This window comes from Chanodichthys erythropterus, chromosome 8 (assembly GCF_024489055.1).
Source record: "Chanodichthys erythropterus isolate Z2021 chromosome 8, ASM2448905v1, whole genome shotgun sequence".
Lineage (NCBI taxonomy): Eukaryota > Metazoa > Chordata > Actinopteri > Cypriniformes > Xenocyprididae > Chanodichthys > Chanodichthys erythropterus.
Window position 1 is genome coordinate 14,632,095 of NC_090228.1, and position 25,705 is coordinate 14,657,799.

General features: G+C 36.4%; 1 protein-coding gene across 1 annotated transcript; it reads left to right on the forward strand.

Annotated features, from left to right (window-relative positions):
- The first annotated feature begins 1,475 nt into the window (after positions 1-1,475).
- On the forward strand, positions 1,476-18,451 carry igf1 (insulin-like growth factor 1). The gene is made up of 5 exons (XM_067391927.1): positions 1,476-1,759; positions 2,945-3,104; positions 12,522-12,703; positions 12,943-12,978; positions 14,697-18,451. The coding sequence occupies exons 1-5, from the start codon at positions 1,712-1,714 to the stop codon at positions 14,754-14,756; spliced, it is 486 nt and encodes a 161-aa protein (XP_067248028.1). The 5' UTR covers positions 1,476-1,711; the 3' UTR covers positions 14,757-18,451.
- The last annotated feature ends 7,254 nt before the right edge of the window (positions 18,452-25,705 follow it).

A 25,705-nucleotide genomic window follows, 5' to 3' on the forward strand; every position in this document is an offset into this window, starting at 1 on the left:
TCATCGTGCAAACTATGAGATGGTATTAGTGGAGAGAAATCTTCTCCCAAGTTTCAGTGAAAGCACTGTCTGTTCATCGAAGCAATGAGAGAGCTCATTCCTCTGAGGTCAGCCAGACCGTACTTTGACAAAACTTACCCAAGAAGCCAGGCTAAGCATCAATCATCTAGACAGGAATTATATCAAATAAATACTCGACAACCCCTTTTCCACGGATTATGTTATTGTAGTGTTTTACACATGTATTCGCTGATGAGTGTGGATAATGTGGTTCAGTTTCGAAATCAAATCATTTTATTGTCACATCACGCAATGAAAGATGAAAGTCTTGGGAGCATACTCCATAAATAAGTGCAGTGTAGTGACAGAAATCAGACCAGAATGAGCACAATGCACAATAGTAAACATATGCACACACAATATGCACAATATAGTCACGATACTTAGAGTATATACTGTAGACCGATAATCGGTTTGAATTGATATATTTTGGCTAATTTACGGCATCATTTGTGCATTACAGTTACAGAATTACTTTGCTGTTTACTAGTAAAGCTCCTTATTTAATGCCCAAAACAAATAGCATAACTTTATATAAATGTGATATATATGATATATGATATATATATATATATATATATATATATATATTGCATATATGCATATTGTATGTGCATATGTTTACTTTTGTTTTTGATTATTATTGGAATCGAATTACCTAGGCTATTTATTACTGTGTCGAGAATCAAAAATAAAACCATTCAATCAGTTTTGCATATCGGTTATGGGAAATGACGTAAATTAAGTCAGTTTTTGCAGTGTGATATTTATGAGTACGCCAGCTGATATTGATAGATATGAAGAAGCAATTTTCAGTTTCAGAATAAAAAAAAATAACAAGAAAGAGTTATTTTTAGCTGTTAAATATATGCGCGCGAAAAGAAATCGCGTTTGTCTGAGGTAACCATATCAACGGTAAGAGCTCGCGCACTTTTAGGATTATCAGTTTTAAATTGACAAAATACTGTCATTACCACTTTTATTTTTACATTTTATATAAATGTAGCCTATAACAAGAACTTTAAGTTTTAAAATATTTTAGCAAACGCTTAGTAATCTAATCAAGTGCCGAAAATAGTCTCGACTACAGAAATTCCTTTTAAAAAAGTTGACCCTCTTTAAATGTATAGCATAATGCAAACACTGACATGTATGTCTGCTGGGAATATACAGTAGTGATGAAAAAGACACCGTTCAAATTACGCCTGGGAGTGTCTCTAAATTCAACTTCTGTCCTTTTCTGAAAACTCACCACTTTCTCTTACTCTCCTATTCGTTTTCATTCTGCAATGCAATCTTTTCTGTTCTATTAGTAAGAAAGATCCAAATTCAAGCCTATTCTAAGAAACAGATGACGTTATTTGACAGGGTGCCCAAAATCCTTAATGAGTAACTTAGCAAGAGGAGAAGGCAAATGCTGCCCCAGCTGTTTCCTGTTGAAAATGTCTCTGTAATGTAGATAAATGTGAGGGATTTTCTCTCCAAATCCGTCTCCCGTTCGCTAAATCTCACTTCTCCACAACGAGCCTGCGCAATGGAACAAAGTCGGAATATTGAGATGTGACATTGCCCGCATCTCATCCTCTTTCTCGCTTTTTAATGACTTCAAACAAGTTCATTTTTGCTGGGCTTTTGCTGGAGACCCAAGGGGATGTCTAGCGGTCATTTCTTCCAGGGGCATTGGTGTGATGTCTTTAAGGTAACTTAACCTATTTCCTTTGAAAGCAAATAGGCAGCTTGGAAACCATTATTGGTTTCTCAGTGAAGCAATAGCCTGTATTATAGACCATATATAGACTGAATGATGTTTTAAGACAATTTGCACTCAATTTTATATATGACAAATGATCAGTCTGCTTCTTTACGCAATTAGACTGTGCATGCAAAAGTATTCCACATTAAAGATCTGACAGCTGTATTATGGCAAACTTTTGAGACTTACGACAGATTGCATGATGTGTATGGTGAGTCATATTATGATGCACTAGGGAGTTCATTTGCGCAGTGCACAAGTCACCAACTTCTATATCACGACTCTTAAAAGTAAATATTGCTGAGTCGACACGAATAAGGGATTGGCAAAAAGGTTTTGCAGCATACTTGTGCGTTGTGTGGTTGCGCATTATATTCTCTTTATTATGTAAAGTGCTTCCTCTTTGGGTTTGGCCGCTTTGCAGCTTTCCAGTCCCACCTCACGTATCTGTAGGTGAACCACAATGTTTTATCCAAGCAACTCAAAAATGCATGGTTTACAAAAGCGCTCTTCTTTTACCGGACACTGGGTTCAAGTAGCAGTATATCCTATTGGCACGGGTGAGAACTAGGCGCTTCAAAGCGCGCGCTGGAGACATTTCCGCGCGCATTTGTGAAGAAGTGCCTCGAAATAACGCACTTTGTTTTAGTGAGATTTTGTGCGGATAGAGGTAGGACATTGACTTGTAAAGCCACCACAGAAACGGAGTTAGTATATATTTGATTGGGAGGCAATATTCAGTTAAATGCAAGCGCGCAAAAGTAGATGTATAGACAGGTGCATTGAACAGTTCAACTTTTGTTTGCATTAAATCGTTTTTTCATTCTTCTTATGTGCAATGAGTAGTAGATGCTTTTAGTATCCTCAATATCCAGGCACCTGACTCTGCAGGATATTTGATTTGCAAAAGCAGATTTTAGAAATATGAATGATGGCAACATCTGTGCAGATAGATAGATGGATGGATGGATGAAAATATAGATAGATAGATAGATAGATAGATAGATAGATAGATAGATAGATAGATAGATAGATAGATAGATAGATAGATAGATAGATAGATAGATAGATAGATAGATCTTCAGTGCATAGATCTAATGTATTTCTGGTTCCCCTCTCTCTGGGATGCAGTGTACCATGCGCTGTCTCTCGTGCACCCACACCCTCTCACTGGTGCTGTGCGTCCTCGCGTTGACTCCCGCGACACTGGAGGCGGGTCCGGAGACGCTGTGCGGGGCGGAGCTTGTAGACACGCTGCAGTTTGTGTGTGGAGACAGGGGCTTTTATTTCAGTAAGTGCACATTTTATTTATTCATCAACTGCTGCTCTTTCTCTTCCTCTCTCTCTCTCTCTTCCTCTCTTTCTCTTTCTCCATGCACTAATGCGCCACTCATAAATAAGAAAAGCATCAGTTTTTATGTCTTGCTGTCCAATTTTCCAAAATTTTCTCTTCCTTTCTGCTTTTGCTTTATTTGTCTGTTATATTGGATAGAAAGTTTATAATACCCTAAATGTACAATACACATCAATGCATGTTTCTAAATATAAATGTTTATAAGTTTTGATTAAAATATATTGATTGTATTGCTCTACCTCTAAAATGACTTTCATGACATCACAAATTTCAAACATTCCCATCAATTCTGTATTACATCCACTTTTCATGATCCTATTAATTATCAAATGATAATTAAATATCCTTTTTCACTCTGAAATATGTCATTACAGATGTAATGTGAGTGCTGCTTCACTTTTGTAGTGAGCGGCTGCAGTGCCAAAAAGGTTCTGAAAAAAAAGCCGGAAAAAAAAAAAAAAAATGTTCTGACTGATGCTCGTGTATTACATTTAAAGTAGATCAGCCAGCTGCTTTGCCCCCAAAATGAGGTTGCTGGAATTTGGCGGACACGAGTAGGCAGGGCAAATAAATGTAGTGCGCATCTTATTTCCAAATGAGTACGGTGGACTACCCAAAGAAAACCATTTTGAATCCTAGACTTAAATCTCTTTTTTTCCCACAACCCATGAGAGTTGCTGAGTCTTGAGTTGTCCCAATCAGCAGTATAGGCAGAGAGAGTTCTAAACCTTGATATGTGCTTTTACACTTTATTCATACACTTTATGGACTTATATCTTGATTATGTAATTAATTTAAACTTAATCTGTATTATTTATTAGTCAATTTGTTTGACAGGGGATCTATTTCGTTTGCTAAATTTGTTTAGTGCAACACGTTTAAAGGGATTTTCACCCCTAAATTTAGGTAGTAATTAAAAAAAAAGATATTTGGAAGAATGTGCAGACTGCTCATCTCCATACACTGAAAGAGGATGGTGATTTGTAACGTCAAGCTCCAAAAACTATTAGTTATTAACAGAAAATCTCATCTTCAGCCAAATCAAGTTATGATACAGGGAAGAACTTTCCTAGCCATCCTTTCAATGTTTATTCAAGGGTGAATCAACATCATGGATCAATTTTGAATCACTCTGAATTTTGTTGAACTGAACATTGATATTGCAACATTTTTTTCAGCAATTTGGTAACCTTTTTGCAACATTTGGCAATAGTTGTACAACTGACATTACTTCAATGTTGAAGGTCGGTCACATGCCGTTTGCATACTGTGAAACAAGACGACATGCGGAATAACATGACGCAGGAACTTTCATTTTTGAGTGAACTATCTCTTTAAGGCCAGGTAGCTTGAAACTCAAACTGGATAAATGTTTTGCAACGTCTACTCAGCAGTAACTGGATCAGAAAATGTTTCTAATCTTAGACTATTCCTATTTTCCTGAAAAATCAATTGCCCCGTCTATGGCATTCGATTTCAGCTGACCAAATGAGAGCAGTTACATCACAATGTGCAGCTATGCTGTTTTAAAGTTTTCCACATATATTGTTATCTGTTTGAATTACCCGATGAGATATTTACGACGTGCAAATGGCTCGAGGAAGTATGAGAGTCTCAGGTCACGGATGATGACGTATGAAGTGATTATTTTGACAAGTGGACAGAACCCGCTGATTCTAAGGAGACACATTTTATTCACTTAAAGTGAAGCAAGACTGAACTTCGAGTTAGAGTTGACATTTTAAGTTTCCAGTCAACAACATTTGAGCTTTTAGTGGTCACAAAGGAGTTGGCTGGATCGCTCATAGCTGTCAATGGCCATGTGTTTGTTTTATCAGTTCAGAGCCCAAAATAAATATGTTTATGCTAATCTGAACTTTCCGTGAAATTATTGCATCAGCGTGACAGATTCAGTGAAGAGCAAATAGATGATTTTATACAGATCATTTGACTTTGACCTAGTATGTAGAATAAAACTTAAAGGAATTTCTTGTGTACCCCAACAACCCCAACTTTTTAACTCTTATTATAATGGATATTGTTATGAATATTATTATAGTTACTTTTAAACAGACTGGCATCAAACACATGAACCCATAAACAAACTGGAGTATCCTCATCACTGCCAGTGGAACTCCACTCACATTTCATTACTTCAGATTTCATTATCTTGATAGAAAGGTGAAATACTACTCAGTGGAATTTTTATTATTATTATTATTATTTTTATTGAAAAAAAAAAGTGGTCTTTTGAAAACACCAAAAAGAGGAAGACGCAGAAGAAGAAGAAACTGTCAGTGTAGTCAGTTTTTCCAACTGTTAGCCTGACCTAGAAATCCCCGGTTGTCTTTGAAATGCCTCAGAAGCAGTCTCATCCCAGATTGTCTTCAGGGTTATTGGAGAGGAGCGGGACTCCGGAATGAGTGAGGGAGAGCTGGAGCACATCAACCTGCTTATTACAAAGGGTACTTCGTGGCCAGGGGTGTTTGTGCTGACACAAAGCTGCCCTTTCCCTTCATGGTCATTCAACTGCGTAGTCTTTTGCATCAAAGCAACTCTGACGTCTGCCAACAGCCTGAACGTGTTCCTCTTGATGCATTCCCGAGACACAAACACACCGGGAATGTGGAAAGTTTTGGCTCAGTATATGCTGTAAAATCACTATTTGTCCAGAAGTGGGTGCAAGTCTCCTCTCGCACGTTTGCTAGATCTGGCTCCTCAGGATGACAGGTGAATCTCCGCTGAAGGTTGCCTTATGTGAATCTTAGTAATTATGCTGCATTCAAATCATTTTGGGAAGTTCCAACTTACGAATTATGACCTATTGCGCATTCAAGTGATTTTGATTGAAGTAAAATACACTTATTTTTTTTCATAGGAAGCTTTTAGTCCAAATGCAGGACAATAAAAAGCAAATACTGCACAATAGATGTTAACAGATGCTTTTGTCTATGCATTTTATCATTCTTGTGCTGCCATAGAGAATTATGGGAAATGTAGCTTGGTTGCACAAGCCTGTGGCCTAATAAACCAGCTAAATGAGTAGCATTTCTGGCCAGCTTTATTGTTATTCTTCATAAACAGAGCACAAAATGCCTTTAAAGTAAATTGTGCCGCCAACATTCACAGTTACAACATATTGAGCCCCGCCACGCGACACCAGGCAAGTGTGTTTTGCTAGTTTCAGCCCAACGCAGTTATCATTTTCACGTCCAGTGCCCATGTTGTTTAAATAGCAAATGTACTCGTGCCCATCTGTTCACCCATGAGCGTGCTGGTCTGAAAATGAGGTGTGTTCAGGTGCATTGTTGGCGTGTTGCTATTTTGTGGCAACTGAAAACAACTGCGCCATTATTGACCAATAAGAACCTGGTTTAAAGTCAATGGCACAGTATTTTTTTCTTCTTTTTTGTTATTTAAAGCACGCATTTATCAGAATTACCTATTTGCAGTAATGATGAATAAAATTGGCTAATTATTTGACCAATCGTGGCAATACACATGTATTTAAACTAACTCGTCAGGTTGAGGGTGTCTAAATTCCGCCATGTAAATAGTAATCCGCCATGGTGCAAACGTACCTGGCTTTTAAAGGGAATTGGAGATGACACTCTGATTGGTTTATTGCACGTTACACCCAAAACACACCTATGATTCATTCAGAGACTAGATCCAACCCTTTTGGACTGTGCGCCTGGTGCACCGACCAATCGGAAAAGTGGATTCAGACACGCCCTAAGTACACCTGTGCCATGCGCTTCAGACCATGCACTTAGATTGTTAAAATAGTGCCCGTTATGATCAATATCAATGCATTTTTGGCCATAATTATTCATCTTACACCAACTTAACTTAGAAAGTCTGGCCAGTCACAACTGATGGTGTTCATGTGCCCTCAACTTGCAAATATATGATCATTCCAACATTATTAAGCATTGCTAATCAGTCAGTGATGAAAGATTGCAGGTGACCTCCACTCGGTAGCAAAGGTTGCAAAACAGGATGGAAGTTCTGTCACGAACATCACTGATAGGACTACTTTTCAGTTTTGTTTGTCTGGTTTCATTATATTTGAAGCAGCTGGAGAGAAGAACACATCAACAGCACACAGTCAGGCTTGGCTCTTGTCCTAGAGCAGCTCCGGATTATAGGGGATTACAGGATGATCAGGATGCCCCCTGCCCCCTCGTTCTACTGGACATGAAACGTTCTAGAGGGCACTGGGTATTCTAGGTCCAGCACTTTTAGGATGAGAAGAAGGTTTTTTAAGCTTTGGCTGTGTCTGATTTGCAAGACACACAAACAAATGACTTCTCACCAAAGCTAAGCATCCATTAAGACTACACATGTGGAGACATGTTATTGTGTCATGGTCATTTTGACCTGTTGTGTTGTGTTCAGATCATTTTGACCGGAGAAGATTGTATTTTTTCAGAAAATGTTAATGTTATTGCATCAGACTCTATTTGCTCATATAGAATATAACTACTTCCCCATTTATTTTTTGGGTTGATATTTTTTTTAAAACTTTTTTTCTGTTTTTTTTTTCCACCTTGTTACACTTGTGGTGTTCCCAGTCAAAAATAACCAGTCTACAAAAAAATTATCTAGTCGTTATGCCATATAATGAGCAAATACTGGATTCAATCTTTTTGTCCACTTGTTTTCTTTCAATTTAGGACAGGTTTTGTATTTATTTTTGGAACTGATTGATCGTATAGGCCTCATTTATATAAGCTTATGCACCTCAGTTTTTGTGTGAAAAAAGCAGTATTTGTGGATGTGCTGAAAATTAGTCAACATTCAATAAAATGTGCAAAAGATTGCACTGTTTATCACACTAGTGGGTTTACTAGTTTAATGTTTAACCAGGAAGTTTGTTTTGAAATGCTTTTATCTTGTACAAATGGCACAAAGTCACACTTGTGGTGTTCCCTATATCAAAAATGACAGGCCTAAAAAAAATTGCTCATAAATATCTTGTTATGCTATATTATTACCAGATATTGGATTTAATCTTTTTGTCAACTTGTTTTCTTTCAATTAGGAGAGTTTTTGTATTATTTTTTGAAACTGACTGATTGTAGGCATCATTGATCTGAGCATGTATTGAAAATGACCATCCATTGAAAATAAGAGAAACATTTAGCGTTCAGGAGCATGTTCATTATGTTCATGTTCACATATGTACATGTGTATATACACACACACACACACACACACACACACACACACACACACACACACACACACACACACACACACACACACACACACACACACAAATGCATACAAGTTTGTTTTTGTGAATGGTGGGCACATTCCATAGGCATAATGGTTTTATACTGTACAAACCGTATTTTCTATTCCCCTACACTACCCCTACTCCTAAACCTACCCATCACAGGAAACTGTGCACATTTTTACTTTCTCAAAAAAACTCATTCTGTATGATTTATAAGCCTTGTGAAAAATGGGTCATGGGGTAAGTCACCCTCTCCTTGTAATACATATGTCATACCCATGTCATTAAACAAATCTGATATGTCGCACGCACACACAGGCTCACATCAATAAGGCCTATACGATCAATCCGTTTAAAAAAATACAAAACATGTCCTAACTGAAAGAAAACAAGTTGACAAAAAGATTAAATCCAATATTTGGTGATAATATAGCATAACGACAGATTTATTAGCTACTTTTTGTAGAACGGTAAATATCTATTTATCTATCTAACATTTAAAACAGCTGTTGACAACCTTTGTACACCACAAACAGTTCATATCCAATCCCTAATGCCTGCAAGAGCCAAAATCTCTTTGTATAGTAAACAGTGGCAAAAAGAGCCAGGAGAGAAAAAAAAATTGGAAGGAAACTACATCTTGCAATAAACTCTTTGTGGTGCCATTGATAAAGAGGTAGTTTCCAGGACTATAGCAGTTTTCATAGTCCCCAGTGAACAGTAAACTTCCTGACACTATGCAGGCAGCATATGGCAACAGCTCCAAGAACCCCTGTTTTTCAATAATCATAGCATGGCTATAAAAGTCAGCTTCTTTCCAGAAGTGTTCCTCATTGGAATGTACACGTCCTGATGCGCCTGTTTAGTTGGAAGCAAAGGTGTCTACCCAATGGTGTTGGAACACAAATGTTTGTGCTTTTGTAACACTGAAACTGACGGCACATTGATCTTAATCACTGTGATGGAGACGTGCTTTGCACAGGTCTCACACAATGTTGTGAATGGGTTGATAGTTTTACTGGGGGAGGGGATGGAAGACTGTCAGCTGAGCCGATGCATAATCTATCCAACAATCTTTAATGAATGCATGACCTAATCTGTGGACAATTTATATGGATAATGAAAAACACAAATGACTCTTACAAATCTGCTCACCATACTGATAAAAAGAACAGAACATGAAAACAGGCTTGCAGATCAGTGCTGGTTCATGGCTGATCTAACAATAATACCTTATTTTAGGATTACAACTTTGACCTCTTAAAATTCAGCACTTCAAATCTCTGAAAACCGATTACACTGCATTATAAGAGCTGCTTTTGTTGTTTATTGCACCTGTTAGATCACCACTCAATGGATTTCATGTAGGGTCATATGAGCTATTTTGAGAAAAACAGCAGATGTTAATTTTGTGAGGTTTTTGTTTGGAAAGGGATTAGAAAATCATCCAGAAAACAAGTTTACAGGCTTGTGACAACCTGACGGATTGGTTTACAGCAAGATCATTTGTTTGTGTGTGTGTGTGTGTGTGTGTGTTTGCCCCTTGGACTGCATTTTATATGGCACAAACAAATACAAATGGAAAATTTAATATTTTGTTCAAGATGTCAACAGTAACAAACAATGAGAGACTCTTATGTGTGGCAAGGCAAAAGCCTGGGTGTTCGAAAGTAATCTGAGCATTATTTCAGGCACAAAACACTGACTAAATAATAATATTAAATAATATTGCAATCTAATTAAGCTTAAATCTGTGAACATATAAGGACATTGCTTCAATGCAGAAACTTGAAGGCCACCAAGAGTCCAAACAAATCTACCACTAACAGTGTCCTACATAAATCTTAATCGTATTTAAATATAACAGCGCCCCCTAATCTCCCCAAAGTGTTCGGCACCCAAGAGTCATGCAGTCTGCAGGGATGCATGTTTGTCAGAATTAAAGCACCTCTCTTTCCAAAACAACACTGTCAGAGTGCAGCAAGTGCAAAGCAGAAGTTAATGCATTTTGTCAGCGCTGGCAGCCATAGAAGCCAAGAGCTATTAACTCTGAAAGGGAAAGGCATTTCCTTCTTGTAAATGCCATATTAAATTATTATTATTATTTCATTTGGTAACAGGGAAAAGCCTATCAGAGCTATATTGCCCTATGTAAGTGGTGACTTGTAAATGGAGAGTGTGATATTTTTTTAAGGCCACCGTGATTTGGCGACATGGAGAAAGAAACACTAACGTAATCAGGTGTCTAAGTGCTACCTTTAACGTAAATCTGTTGTTTGGGATCGGACAACCCAAATCCCAAATACTACAAATGTAGCCCAACCTCATCGTTAAACATAATGTCTAGGACATAATGTGCATTATATAACAGTGCATTGACCTCATTTGCAGCACACAAAATTTATACCCATGAGGCATTTTCATTTTCATGTTCTTTCACTTGGGTAATTATCACCTAGTTCAGCAGCGACATTAACAAGCACACTGGGGAAAGTTCATGGTTCATCCTGGTCTTCTAGGAACATTGTTATTCTCAAAAGTGTGTTCTCCGTAGGTTGATTTGACCCCCACAAGGGCTGAACTTGGCCTCCCAAACCAGCGAGCTAGTTTAAAGATATCAGGTTTGAAACTGCAAAACGTGATATTCTAAACATTTGAGTCAGTGTGACCTCCATTTAACTAGGAGGCTTGCCAAGAAGAGTCTGCTCTGTGCAAAGCGATACCCTGTAAATTTCACGCTGAAGAAATTCATGTCATTAACGCGTCCATATATCTGAAGAATCACAGCTCCGGTCTGGCTGCTACACTAAGCTCTTATAGCGCTCATGACCGGGCTCTTAGCCACAGGTTACTACCGAAAGTTTTAGAGATTTAGCGTTTCGGAAAGTGACCTTGCGGGCCGTAATTGTTCCTCATGAGCTGGTGCCATGCCAAGAATAAAATGGATAAAGGGCTTGAACTCGATGTGATGACAGGCTTTATTTAATGTACCTTAGGTAGGACAGAATTTGAGCTTGCCATTAAAGCGCAGATTCCTCCCTCACAATGAAGATTTACAGGAGCGCTTTCGATTTTCGTATGTGTATCAGATGTTCTTGCCATACAAAAGGCTGTTTATTAAAGGTGCCCTAGAACGTTCTTTCACAAGATGCAATATAAGTCTAAGGTGTCCCCTGACTGTGTCTGTGAAGTTTCAGCTCAAAATACCCCATAGATTTTTTTTAAATTAATTTTTTACCTGCTTATTTTGGGGCATCATTAACTATGCACCGATTCAGCGTGCGGCCCCTTTAAATCATCGTGCTCCCTGCCCCCCCGAGCTCTCAACTATAATACAGTGCATAAACAAAGTTCACACAGCTAATATAACCCTCAAATGGATCTTTACAAAATGTTCGTCATGCATACTGCATGCATGCTTCAGATCATGTGAGTATAGTATTTATTTTGATGTTTACATTGATTCTGAATGAGTTTGATGGTGCTCCGTGGCTAACAGCTAATGCTACACTGTTGGAGAGATTTATAAAGAATGAAGTTGTTTATGAATTATACAGACTGCAAGAGTTTAAAAATGAAAATAACAACAGTCTTGTCTCTGTGAATACAGTAATAAACGATGGTAACTTTAACCACATTTAACAGTACATTAGCAACATGCTGACGAAACATTTAGAAAGACAATTTACAAATATCACTAAAAATATCATATAATCATGGATCATGTCAGTTATTATCGCTCCATCTGCCATTTTTCGCTATTGTTCTTGCTTGCTTACCTAGTCTGATGATTCAGCTGTGCACATCCAGACGTTAATACTGACTGCCCTTGTCTAATACCTTGATCATGGGCTGGCATATGCAAATATTGGGGGCGTACATATTAATGATCCCGACTGTTACGTAACAGTCAGTGTTATGTTGAGATTCGCCTGTTCTTCGGAGGTCTTTTAAACAAATGAGATTTATATAAGAAAGAGGAAGCAATGGAGTTTGAAACTCACTGTATGTCTTTTCCATGTACTGATCTCTTGTTATTCAACTATGCCAAGATAAATTCAATTTTTAATTCTATGGCACCTTGAATGTTATTCTTATGCATCCAACAGGCAAACCAACAGGATATGGGCCTAGTTCGAGACGGTCACACAACCGCGGCATTGTGGATGAATGCTGCTTTCAGAGCTGCGAACTGCGGCGCCTCGAGATGTACTGTGCACCTGTGAAAACCGGCAAAACTCCACGATCCCTACGAGCGCAACGGCACACAGATATCACCAAGACAGCAAAGGTGAGCAGCCATGCTGATGATGTCACAATTTACACTTTTCTAAGCTCTGCCTCCTTGGTTATTGTTATTTGTTTCATTATTGTAACATTGGTCAGTACCGTTTTTTAAGATGGGGCTTTGCAAAGTGGTTATTACAATATTACATTATTGTAAAACATTGGGACAGGTTTTATGTTTTGTGTTTTATGTTAGTTTGGTTGATATTAGTTCATAACTGTACTGATTGTGTTCCCCTGCAGAAACCTATCTCTGGACATAGCCACTCTTCCTGTAAGGTAAGTCTTCCCTCAGTCTGAGAGCGAGCTGTAATTAACAATGCTGCATATTTGCCTGACATTGCTTGAATAATAACAACATTCAAGTTTAATGCATTTTCTGACATTGAGTCTGTACAATTCTGTCATAGACTCACCCTATTGTTGTTCCAAACCTGTATTACTTTCTTATTTTTGTGGTAAACACACTGCAAATTATTTTTTATTTGTCTTGCGTTCCAGTACAAATATCTAAACATTCTTAAAATCAAGGTTTATTTACTTAAAGGGCAAAACAACATAATATATAATTTCAAGTCTTGTGTTGCTAAAATGAGAACAATTATCTGTCAGTGGAGAAAAGAAAAATAATCCTGTTTCCACCCAAATCCAAATTTCTTTTACTCTACTGGCGTAAAAAAGAATTGTCGGTTTAATTTAAAAAAGTAAGTTACCTGGTTGCCTTAAAATTTTTAGTTTATTTAAATTAAAAATTTGAGTTAATACAATGAAGGCGATTGGTTTAATCAACAGAAACTCAAAATATTATGTTATCTGAACCACATTAATTATTTAAGTTGATTTGAAAAAAGAAAAATTTTTGTGATAAATCATGAAAATAATTTTTTTACAGTGCAGATATTTCTTCTTGTTTTAAGCATAAACTCACTTAAATACCTCAAAAGTACCATAAAAGTTGTTCATAACTTATATATGTTCTTCTAAAGCCATTACAATAGTGGGGAAAAGACCAAAATTTAAGCTATTCTTTGCTGAAAACCTTGACATCCGCCCTAAATTTCATGTGAAGGAAATAGCGATGTCCAAACAAATTCTTTTGAGTCAGATCTCAATTAAATCCATTGATCCAGTTTAAAACATCAGTCTGAATGATTCAGTCTTTCGGCAAGACTGGTTCTCATCTTTTCCTCAAGCTAGGACTTAACTTTGCTATTATCTGGCTTCAGATAACTTGTAATATGGCACACAAGTTATATGGATCAGTTTTATGATACTTTCACATTCTTTTTGAAGCTTGAGAGCGCCAGTCCCCATTTATTCCAATTGCATGTAAAAAAGAAACTGACACATTCTTTAAAATTTCAAGAAAGAAAGTCATACGGTCTTGAAATAGGTGAGCAAATGATGTCAGAATTTGTATTTTTTGGTGAGCTATCCCATTACGTCATTTTAGAACAGAATGCCGGTACATTGTGCTACGATACATACTAAGGAAAAAGCAGCTCTTCCCTCACCCCCGCTGCCCAAATGTGGGCCATCCTTTTAAGTGCTCTCCGTTGTCCTCTCTCGAAAAAGAAAACCATTAGCAAGTGAACTGCCTAAGTGGTTTTTGTGGTAAACCTGCATGCGCTCTCCACAGACATTTTTCTGCACCCATACATCATGCGCTGGAAGACGAGTCTAAGGTCACCTTAGATGTCTGCACGTTGAGTTCAGAGGCTGGCCCCTCACGCCGGCCTTTCTCCTCCACTCCCTGCATGCGGTTTCATTCCCAGCTTAGCTTTCGTGAATTACACTTATTAATCTTGCTGCGGTGAAACCTTTGATGTGTTGCTTTGACAGTAGATTTCCTCGGCATTATGAAATAACACTCCGTTCACCAAACAGCTGTGTTGTTATGGGCAGCAACAGCCATTCTGCTCTCCTTGGTTCAGCTTTCTGCGTTACTTCTCATCATCTGAACCGACATTTACTGCCTTTCTCTATCTTATTTTCAGGAGGTTCATCAGAAGAACTCAAGCCGAGGAAACACAGGGGGCAGAAACTATCGCATGTAGAGGACAGCGAGGGGAAACGGCTGAGAGAGACAAGTGAAACTGTTGGACAGTGGAAAACAGGGGATGAAAGAAAGACTGGTCTTCCAGAGACGTGCTCCACTGTAAAAAGAAAAAAAAGGGAAAAAAAAGATACTGGATGTTTAATCCCCATGTTAAGACAAACAAACTTAGTGAAGAAAATCTGATGATTTCCGTGCACTGCATCATTTCATACTGGGGGAAAATACTAAATTAGCTGCTATAAAGAGTCAAATGATAACTGTTTATCCTCCTTGTGTGAACGGTTGCACCTAATGGATGTCGAAAGCTTTTTATAGTGGCAAAAAAAATGTGTCAGAGCCCAAATATTGTCCCTACTCTAGCTTGCAGCACCGATTTAAGGTCCGTATTCCACTGAATTCTTATTACAATCCGGATCTAGCGGAAGAAAGTTGCAATATTTTATCTAAAAAACAGATTTTTGCAGGAAAATGTGCCGACTTAATGCAAAACGTTACAAGCTCCGCTGCCAAGAGAGGAGTTCGCAGTGAGATCACGGACCATGTTGACAAGAAAGGCTGTCTAGACAGTTTATACCAGATGGAACCCTCGCAAAACTGAACTACGGCTGCACAGAACGATGACGTTTAAATTACAAATCACTCTTTTCTTATTTGATTCATTGTGCAAGACCAGATCAAGGGGGATTATACAAAAGCCTTATGCAGATGTGCTGAGGTGCTCTAGAGAACACATTTAGGATTGATAGAACATGACCTACATCCTGCAAAACACCTTGTGTGTGTTTTTTTTTTTTTTTTTTTTTAAATTGTGTGTGAGGGATCTTTGCTTTTTTAAAATAATTTTAACTGCATGGTTTACCTTCTTTAGAAAATGGGAGGTGAAAGCCATTCACTCGAACAGTTATCCGCATGCATTTACACCAGTGTATCAGCACGTACAGGAAAGACAGAGGGAAGACAACAGAAACCATAACAGAAACATAAAAATTGCTAGCAAATGTAAGGTATTAACATCAATAAGAACATAATCTGTTTCAGCAACTACTTTTTATCTAACAGGAAGTTGCAGGTTTGCATCTTTATAGTGAAAGACTGGTGACATGAGCAGGACTGCAACTCACTAGCTGTATTAAAGGGATATTTCACCCCAAAATTAAAATTATGTCATTCTTTACTCATTATACTTTACCACCTCATTGGTTAACTTCCAATAACTTGACTATTGTAGTCCATTTTTACTGCTCCTATAAAATAAAAAGGCAATTGCAACTTGATTATGGCCAACGATGTAACCATTTCTGATTTTAAAAATTCTCACTATTAACTTTTTTTTTTCCTTCTCTGAAGCAGAAATTGACATCTATAAAGGTGAAAATTATCAGTGAATAACGACTTGAATTTCTGCATTTCACATTTAAAAAAGGAATTGATTTCGTCCAGGTTCCTGAAGAAAAACTCCATTCATTTTCTCCATAGGGAAACTGATTTTTAATGATAACTTATAAACTGTGAGCTATGAGGTTGTTAATCAATAGCATTTGCTTCTGTTGAAGCCATCAGCCAGCATTATTTCAACTTAGTTTCAAAATAATCATGATTAACAGCAGAATTTGAGGTGAAATCTACATTAACCTATGATGCTGTACAGAAAATTCCACCAATCAGAGAGTCAAATAAGCAAAATGCAGCAAAAGATCTCTTTTGCTCACTCCCATTAAGCACTGCGAATGATGTAATCGAATCGGTCTGCCTACACTCAACATATTTAAATTTTTCTATATATTCAATATATATTTCAAATATAGTCATTTCTTAAAATGTTGAATATATTTGAATGAATTAAACATTCATTATATAGTTCATTTACTTGGTTCATGGCCTATAATGCTTGAACGAAGACTTTTTTGAAATCCCTATGGGAGAAATGAATGAAAAAAAACAAAAAAAACTTCTGTAACCAGCACCGCTGAAAAAGTGGGCGGGCACTGTTGCACTCTATAGACGTGGTCACTCTATCCTTATACAGCAAATATCTGTTTTAAATTTCTCCTTCTGAAAAAGAAACAGTTATCAATGACGGTACATAAATGACAGAATTTGTATTTGGGTGAACTATCCCTCTACACACCACTTTAAGTGGCTGTCAGAGGGGTCGTGGGGTGTGATCCAGCCGTTTTCACAGTCCCTCTGCATGGTGTTTTCCTCTTTTCTGAACCCTTCGGATCATGTCAACCCACACTGTTTACTCTGTATCTATATTCAACCTATATTAACCTTTGCATTCTCTAACCATAATCGTATGTGATGGCATCATATAGCGGAACCATATAAAAAAATCAACCCACTGTATAATGGTGCTATTTTGTAGTTTGTTACTTGCAGGGGTTGACTGAAAACATAGGTGATGGCTTGAGAAGCTCAATGTTGGAGGTCTTCCCTTTTGCACAGCCTTGTGGCCACCATTGTAATAATATTCCTTTATTTTTAAGCTATTTCAATAAGGTAACAGTGTAAGCGAGCGAAAGTATTTTTGTGAGAGCTGTGAATGCGTGGAAAAAAAAAAAAGTGGCCGAGATGGTTAATTGCTGTTTTTGTTTTCTCTACGGTTTTTAAATTATTAATATTTTTGAAATAATAATGTCCCTATGCCAAATAACTTGACAGAGTACTGTGAACTGCAAATCTCCAATGTTACCAAGATTTTGACACCACAATGTAGCTTTTCATGCGCACTACATTCATTTTGACATCCTGGCACTGATTCTACAACGCAAGTATTTGTAACTGGCAAGGAAATGGGGCAAAACTGTCTTCAGTGTAATAAAGAGACAAGAAAGACCTTTGAGTAATAATAAAGTTCAACCAGATAGCAACAGTGTTATTTGGCTAACACTGTACAAGCCTATTCAGGACTGTTGGTTTTCTTTTCACCTGCCTATGTTTTTACTTATCGATATGTCTAGGGAAGTTTAAAAGGAAAATTGCACCAAAATGATTTAAATTACACCAGTAAGAAAGGTTATTTATGTTTTAAATAACAGCACATTAGCCATCCAAAGATAAATCATCTACAGTATACACAATAAGATGGATGCCATTTCCAAAAAGGCAACTATCCATTTTTTGACATCCTAATTTGTGTCTTAGTGTGTTTGTACTTTTGAACTGGGCCGTATTTCTTTCAAAAGTGTCCATATTTTCTCAAACAGCATTAAGAAACGATGCAGAATCATATGCAATAGCCACCCAGAATATCAATGCACAAGTTCTTTGATTGTAATAGACCTCCAGCAAAAAGTCCTCACAAAATACCAAAGAGTTTGGTTTGTTGGTTATAGCTTTGTTGCTAATATCACTGGCAACATTGAAGAAACTTCTTGAATCTTCAATTAGACACTCTAATTGTTCCAGAAATATCATGCTTATTTTTTTGAAGTGGTTCTGTTTCCTCTTAAATTGAATGTAGGATTTAAGACTGCTGCGGAGATTTGCGGTACTTTGCTTGTGTTTGATAGTTTTCATCAGAACATGTCTACATAAATCCAGAGATTGAAACGGAACGACAAATATTAGAGGATTCTGGGCATTGATCATTAAAGCATTTTTTGATTGTGAGGCTTTCATTACTGGTGCTCAATTGCTTTCTGTACAAAATATGAAAATACTGACAGATTGTTCACCATTCCTGCTGAATAAACCACTTGTCAATACTTGGAGTCTCTGAGTGATTATAATAACAAGAACTAGACATCTGTATTTCCTTTCAAAACAGGAAGTCTGAGAAGGACTTAAATAGCCAATACATTTTAGATTTGCTGCATGCTTTCTGACCAGTTTTAGGGGGAGTGGGCTTTTCCTTTTAGAAAGAATTTGATTGGACAAAAATCTGTTAGTGCAGGATGAGTCATCCAATTTTAGTTCATTTTCCCAGAAGAGAAAGACTCTTTGTTAACTCAAAGTTATAGAAAGCAAAGCACCTTGGATACTAAATGGTAATAAAGTAATAGCATTTGCCAAATCGTACATTAATAATGCCCCAAAAACTGCACATTCTCTGCATTACAAAGTGATACTTCCTAAAATATGACATTCCGCCAAAACAAACAAATCAGGCAGTGGCTGTACTGACGAGAAGGCTGCACATTCAGCTCTTTCTAGGAGGTACTCGGTGATGGGACAAAGCTTCTTGTATGCTGTCAGCACTTTTTAATGGATATACAGTGGAACAATCAAGCCTTTTAATAGATAAATTGACCACCTGGCTTATGTTCAGCAGACATAATTTGAAATGTGGAGCAGGCGGCTGGCAGGCGTTGTCTCTATGTTATTTTGAATCTTTTTTTACATCCATTTTTCCTTGTAATACCAAATCAATTATTATGCCCAATTAGACAAATTACAGTCTGCAAATTATTCTGGATTCTCTGCAAAACCAGAGAAACCACTGAATAACCTTTCTAAGAATTGTAGTAGATTATCCAAACCTGACTTCAAGATACCTCCAACTTGGTCTGCACAAAAAATACATTACAAACATCTGCTAATTGCATGTTATTTTACACTTTTGTTAAAGGAAAAGCTCACTCAAAAATGAAAATCATTTACTCGGCCATAGGTTGTTTCAAACCCATTTGACTTTCTTCTGTTGAAGGAGACGTTTGGGGAATGTTCTTTTCTATAAAGTGAAGCTAAATGATGACGAGAGCTCCATAATGTCATAAAGTACAATAAGTGAAGTCCAACAACTTATTTGCTACAAGTCTTTTAAAGAAAATCTTCTCGTTGCAACTTTCAAATCTCATTTTGAATATGCACATATTAAAATTACGCAAGACCAGTGTTGTTAAAAAACATAAGCTTAGAAAAGTGAAATAAATTTAGGTTAAAGCACAAAATTACTAAAGCTAAGGTAAAAATAAATAGAAGTTTAATAGAAATATTTCAAACACATAAATAATAAACTATAAGTACAACAACTTCAAATAAAATGAAAATATTCATTTTGAAAAATAAAAAAAACAAATTCAGAAATTATTAATAAATGCTATACTACACTCTAAAAAATGCTGGGTTAAAAACAACCCAAGTTGGGTTGAAAATGGACAAACCCAGCAATTGGGTTGTTTTAACCCAGCGGTAGGGTTAAATGTTTGCCCAACCTGTTGGGAAGTTTTAATTAACTCGACTATTGTTTAAAAATTACTGTATTGCTTAATTAAAATGAACCCAAATGTGTTGGAAATGAACATTTATTAATGTTCAATTAATAATTATTAAACAATAAACTTTTTATTTATATTAATAAACTATTACATTTATATTAATAAAATATTAAAGCTTATTAATAAACATTCACCTTTTGTCTATTATTGTTGTCTCTAATTGCATCTGGTTTTTAATTTCCCAAATATTTTGGGTTCATTTTAAGCTAGCCATATAGCAATTTTTAAACAATAGTTGGTTTAAATAAAACTACCCAGCAGGTTGGGCAAACATTTAACCCAACCGCTGGGTTAAAACAACCCAATTGCTGGGTTTGTCCATTTTCAACCCAACTTGGTTTGTTTTTAACCCAGCATTTTTTAGAGTGCATATAAATAACAGACACACATTCTCATGTCAAACGAGTTTTGTTTGTCTTTCCTCTGACACAGAACAATAATATGGCTTTATAAAACTTGAAACACAGTATTTTGGACTACTATTATGGTGCTTTTTGACACCATTCCCAGTCACCATTTACTTTATTTAGACAAAAATCTGCATGAATGTTCTTCTAAACATTTCCTTTTGTGTTCCATGATCGTAAGGGTTTGGAACAAAATTACAGTTTTTAATTTTTGGATGAATTATTACTTTAATAAGGGTTACAATTACAAAATCTACTTTTTTGTGAGTCACTTTAGTGTAAAACAAAAAACAAACAGTCCACTAAGAACATAAACAATCAGTAGATACTGTACGTCCAAACCATACTCCATGAAAACACTCAGTGTACTTGTAATCCTATTAAATCTTGCAATGTTCCAATGGCACCCTAGTCTTTTATGACAGTAGCAATGTATGTTTCTCACACGTGCAACGTGCCAGTACCACCATTCCATATGACATCCAACAATGGTAACCAAGGACAGCTGTTTGAAGAAAGAAGCTTCCCATCTGCTGGTCAAGTTCAGAGGGATTCTAACTAAAAAGCAAGCTTGTGTATTTCCCCCAGACCGGGCCTACTGTAGCTCTCAGAGTGCCGAGTGCATCTAAGGACACGGTTCCTGGACCTAACCCTGAAACTGAAGCTTCGAGCTCATTCAACTTACGTGTGCTATTGTCTTTTCAATGACCTTGTGGTCTAATTCAGTTCTTTCTCCCATTTCCCAAACTTCCCCACAGTAGTTTCAGAAGAAATAGAATTAATATAGGGCTGAAAAGCCTTTTTTTTCACTACTAATGAATACAGGAATCAGTTAGCCTGCTGGAATGGCTGGTGCATGAAGATTTGCAACAATAAATTATTAATTTAAGTATTCTTAAGGGAACAGCAACTATTTAAACAGTCTTTTTATTTTTATTTTTTTTTTGGGCAGGTGCACTGTGACATCTGGCAGCTTTACAATACAAGCTTCAACAGCCATTGATGAAACATATTCATTCCAAACGCCATGTGTTCAGAAATCATAATCAGATTCAGGTGGAACTTGACTGCTTTCTGTTGTTTTGATTACTAAATACATAAGTGACAGACTGCCAGCACAATCAAGCACAAGCTGTAACACTTTCTAACGCAGCTGAGCAGGTGATGAAAGGAGGATGAATACAAGGAAAACAGATGTCCTGTTGTGTTATCGAAAGTCATACAGCATGACTTGCCATGGTAAAACAGACATCCAGTAATGCATAAATGGCAAATAACAGCGATTCTCCCATTTTTGTCAATGGCGTCTCTTCCTGTATGTTTATATACAGTACAAAACACATATCTTTGCATTTAAAATCACAAGATGAAATTTCTCAATACCAGTGTTGTTACTGAAAACAAAAACTAAAATTGTTTTTGTTATTTTGTTTTGAAATAAATAAAAAATTAAAAACAAACTTCTTTTATTTCAGAAAACATTTTTAATTTTTGTTTAAGTTGAAATATTAAAATACTTCAAACTTAAAATAAAGTAAATCTAAATACAAAATGAAAAAAAAACTAAATACGTCTAATAACTAGTAAATAATATTTACTAGTTATTAGACATATTTAGTTTTTTTTACATTATGTTAAAATGACTAAAATGAAAATGAAAACATAAAAACAACTAAAAATAGCTAAATTAATAAATACTATAATAGTACATAATACTAAAATAACACTGCCTAATACATACTGTGTCTTATGTGATTCATATGTGCAAAAAAAATTATATATATATATATATATATATATATATATATATATATATATATATATATATATATATATATATATATATATATATATATATATATATATATATATATTTTTTTTTTTTTTTTTTTTTTTAAGGTGATGTAGTTACACATTACTACATGTACTTACTATAGCAATCAGTGTTGGGGAAAGTTACTTTTAAAAGTAATACATTACCATATTATGTCATTCCCTAAAAAAGTAACTAATTGTGTTAGTTACTTTTTATGAAAAGTAATGCGTTACATTACGTTTGCTTTACTTTTTCTCACCTGGGCTGGGCTTGCTTGTTTGTTTTTAATAACAACAAAAAAGTTCTATTTTTGACAAATGTAAAGGCCCTTTCTCATCAACAGTGAAATGAATAAGCCTCAGGTTGAAGGAAATGCATATTTTCGCCTGTACAGTAGAGGGCGCAGCTCAAACAAACCTTTCAGCTGTGCTGCTATTCTTAAAGAAGTAATTTTTGCTTATTAGTATGGTTGAATTTGATCATTTAAGGTCAGCAGCAAAGACATTGGTTAATAAAGTGAGATTAACACTAGAAGTCCCAGAGATTTGTAACCCTCCTTTAGCCAAGTGGATGCTAACTGGCTAGTCTTTTGGCTATCATTAGCATCAATTCATGTGTAAATATGGTCATTACCTGAGCAATAAGCAGGGGGGTTGGGGGTGTGTGTGTGAATGGTTGCTGGTGGCTTGTTGTATATGTGGGGGAGGGAGGGCTGCTAAAAGCAGAGAACTTGATTGACCATGGGCCGGTTTCAGAAAGGAGGTTAAGTGAAAACTCTGAGTATGTTAACCCTGAAATGAGGGAGTGCAAGTGATGTTAAAAAAGTTAACTCACTCATTCACACTGAAAAAATGCTTTTCATACTAAGTATTTTTTAATCCTATTTCAAGTAAATTTTTAAAAAAAAATCTTAAATCAAGATTGATTTAAGATTCATGGATTTTCTATATGAGAAAATTATATATGATATTTAGTCTTGTCTCCTGGGGGGGGATCTAAATTAAGTACATTTTACTTAAGTAAAATGATCAATATCTGCAAGTGTGGTAATAAAAATAATCTTAATGCAAACGGAAAGTGTTGGAGTGTCTACCCAGGTGAAAAAAAAGTGCAGTAAAATACACTTTATTTTAGTACACTTTTACACTTCCATAATGTACAGTGCTCTATTTCCATGCACTTATTTTGTACTTAATATACTAAAAGCTCTTCTTTAGTACTTCTTAAGATAATCTTAAGAACATCTAAGTGTACTCAACTGTGCTATCTTGAGACACCATGAATTTGAACTAAAATGTGCTTTTAACATACTATCTCTGTATAGAAAAATGTATTTAGTTACCACTTGTAGTACACTTGAACCCATCTTTCAAACACTTTTAAAAATGGACTTATGATGTATTTCAAATATAAGATTAATATATAATGAATATATACAAAATTATAATATGGATTGTGAGTGATTGCTGGAATGTACTCACTCACTTTTTAATATTATTTGTAAATATGTGTACAAATGGTTGGTTTCTTTATTTTATTTTGTACTATTTTTATCAATAGATCTCAGCAACAAAGGGAAAAAAAAAACATGTGTGTTGATTTCTCCCTAAGATGGCAAAGTGAAACACAAGTTTCCTTGAAGTGGCTCAGCATGGCCCCACATTGTTTACATAACAAAAGCAACTGTTCACAGCTGATTAAGGATATTAGCCTAAAGCCTTCCAGCCCATCGGCTGTCCTGCGGGTTTTATAGGTAGAAAAGCCAAATGGCTGCTCTCTGGGACTTCTAGTGTTAAATACATAAAGTATATAGTTAATTATTACAGGTTTGCATAAAAATCTGAGATCGAATTTTACTGTTCATTTTGAGGAATACTGAATGTTTTTGTGCAATGAAATAAGTAAATGCATGTTCACACGCAACGCCTCTGCACTTTATTTCTCTCAACATGGGGACAGGAGTTGTTAGTCAATAAATGTGAAAAAATAACCTGTGTTACTTATTTGAAAAAGTAACTTAGATATTTTGTTGTAAATTGAAAAAGTAATGCGTTAAAGTAAAAAGTAATCTGATTACGTAACTCAAGTTACTTGAAATGCATTACCCCTAACCATAACTCTAAAGTAAATACAAGTAGTTCATTAATATTACTTTGAGTAAGTACAAAGTAACTATGTCACCTTAAAATAAAGTGTACCATAAATACAAACTTTCTCTGCCTTTGAAATTACTTTTCCATTGACCAAAGAAGTGGATGACCAGAATACTCCAACCAATGGTCTAACCAAAAAAACAAACCCAAAACAAACATTCACAATTCTGTTTGGTGCCAAAATGACATACCTCTAACCCACATTTCACAGTCCACTGTGCACAATCAAATCAAATCCTCATGGATAAAATCAAGAGCCACCTTACATTATTTCATGCTGCATGTGTTGCATCACTACATTTAAATGCATTGCGAAACCTGCTTCATGTGTGAGTATTAGCATTTAAAAACTGTAATGCCAGATAACAAAATCATCATACAGTCATACGCAAGGCAGCAGGCGACATCCACGCCCCTACACGCTCCCTTTCACCCTCTACCTCTAGATCGCTCCTTCCGTCAGCAGTGGAAATTCACTGGGAGCTGATTGTGGCAAGAGAGTGTTGGCTCAGCTGCGAGCTTTAAGAACCCATGATGTCAGACACATATTTTCCTTGGAGAGTTTCTCATCAGCTGCATTGTTCCTGGAAACCATGGTCTGTTCTCTGGGCAACAAAGAAGCTAACCCCATCTCAGTCCACCATGGTCCCGCTTGAGCCCCCATTGGCCCCTTCAGCCCCGAACCCATCATTTACTACACCACCAAACAACAGACGAGTAAAGAAAATAATCTGGTAACTTGATCAATGGGGAGAGCATCTTGGAATTGTGACTGAAAATTCTACTGGTTTCCCAAAGGATGATCAAAAGGTGCTTTTTAATGTCTTCGGAAAATGGAAATGTATGGTTTGTGAAGATGTGCGTAACAAAACAGGACAGAGTAACATCCTTTGGGAACTATGGTGATGATACTGGTGATGTCATCAAGCCAAGCATCCTTGTTGACCACAAGACGCATTTGACCACTTTACAGCAGTGCCCCCTGATATGAGAAGCAAAGGAACTAAATGTTCCCATGAGATGCTCCCTGACAAAGTGCTTGGTTCATCGGTCCCACCGCTTAAATCTTTCAGTCCATTTCCGCAGTTTTTTTTCTGCATTATTTAAACTCATCACACAGCTCCGGTTCTGTTGAAGAATTAATGCTTTTCCTCGAAAGAGAAGCATCCAGATGTGATTTTTAATTCAAACCGGCAATGAGTGGAATATCTTTGAGTCAGCGGCCATAATTGTACGTAACTTTATCCCACATGAAGAAGAAAAAAAAAAAAAAAACTGTCATTCAGACCACTTTCTCTTTTCCATTACTGGGTATTTCAGCTGCCAATTCTGGAGTGGATACCTGATCC

What these genes read in the sequence shown, in the direction of transcription:
- igf1 (XM_067391927.1), top strand. Translation starts at nt 1,712, where the DNA reads ATGTCTAGCGGTCATTTCTTCCAGGGGCATTGGTGTGATGTCTTTAAG. An exon ending in ATTGGTGTGATGTCTTTAAG is followed by an intron (nt 1,760 to 2,944) that starts GTAACTTAACCT and finishes TCTGGGATGCAG; the next exon opens with TGTACCATGCGCTGTCTCTC. An exon ending in ATATCACCAAGACAGCAAAG is followed by an intron (nt 12,704 to 12,942) that starts GTGAGCAGCCAT and finishes GTTCCCCTGCAG; the next exon opens with AAACCTATCTCTGGACATAG.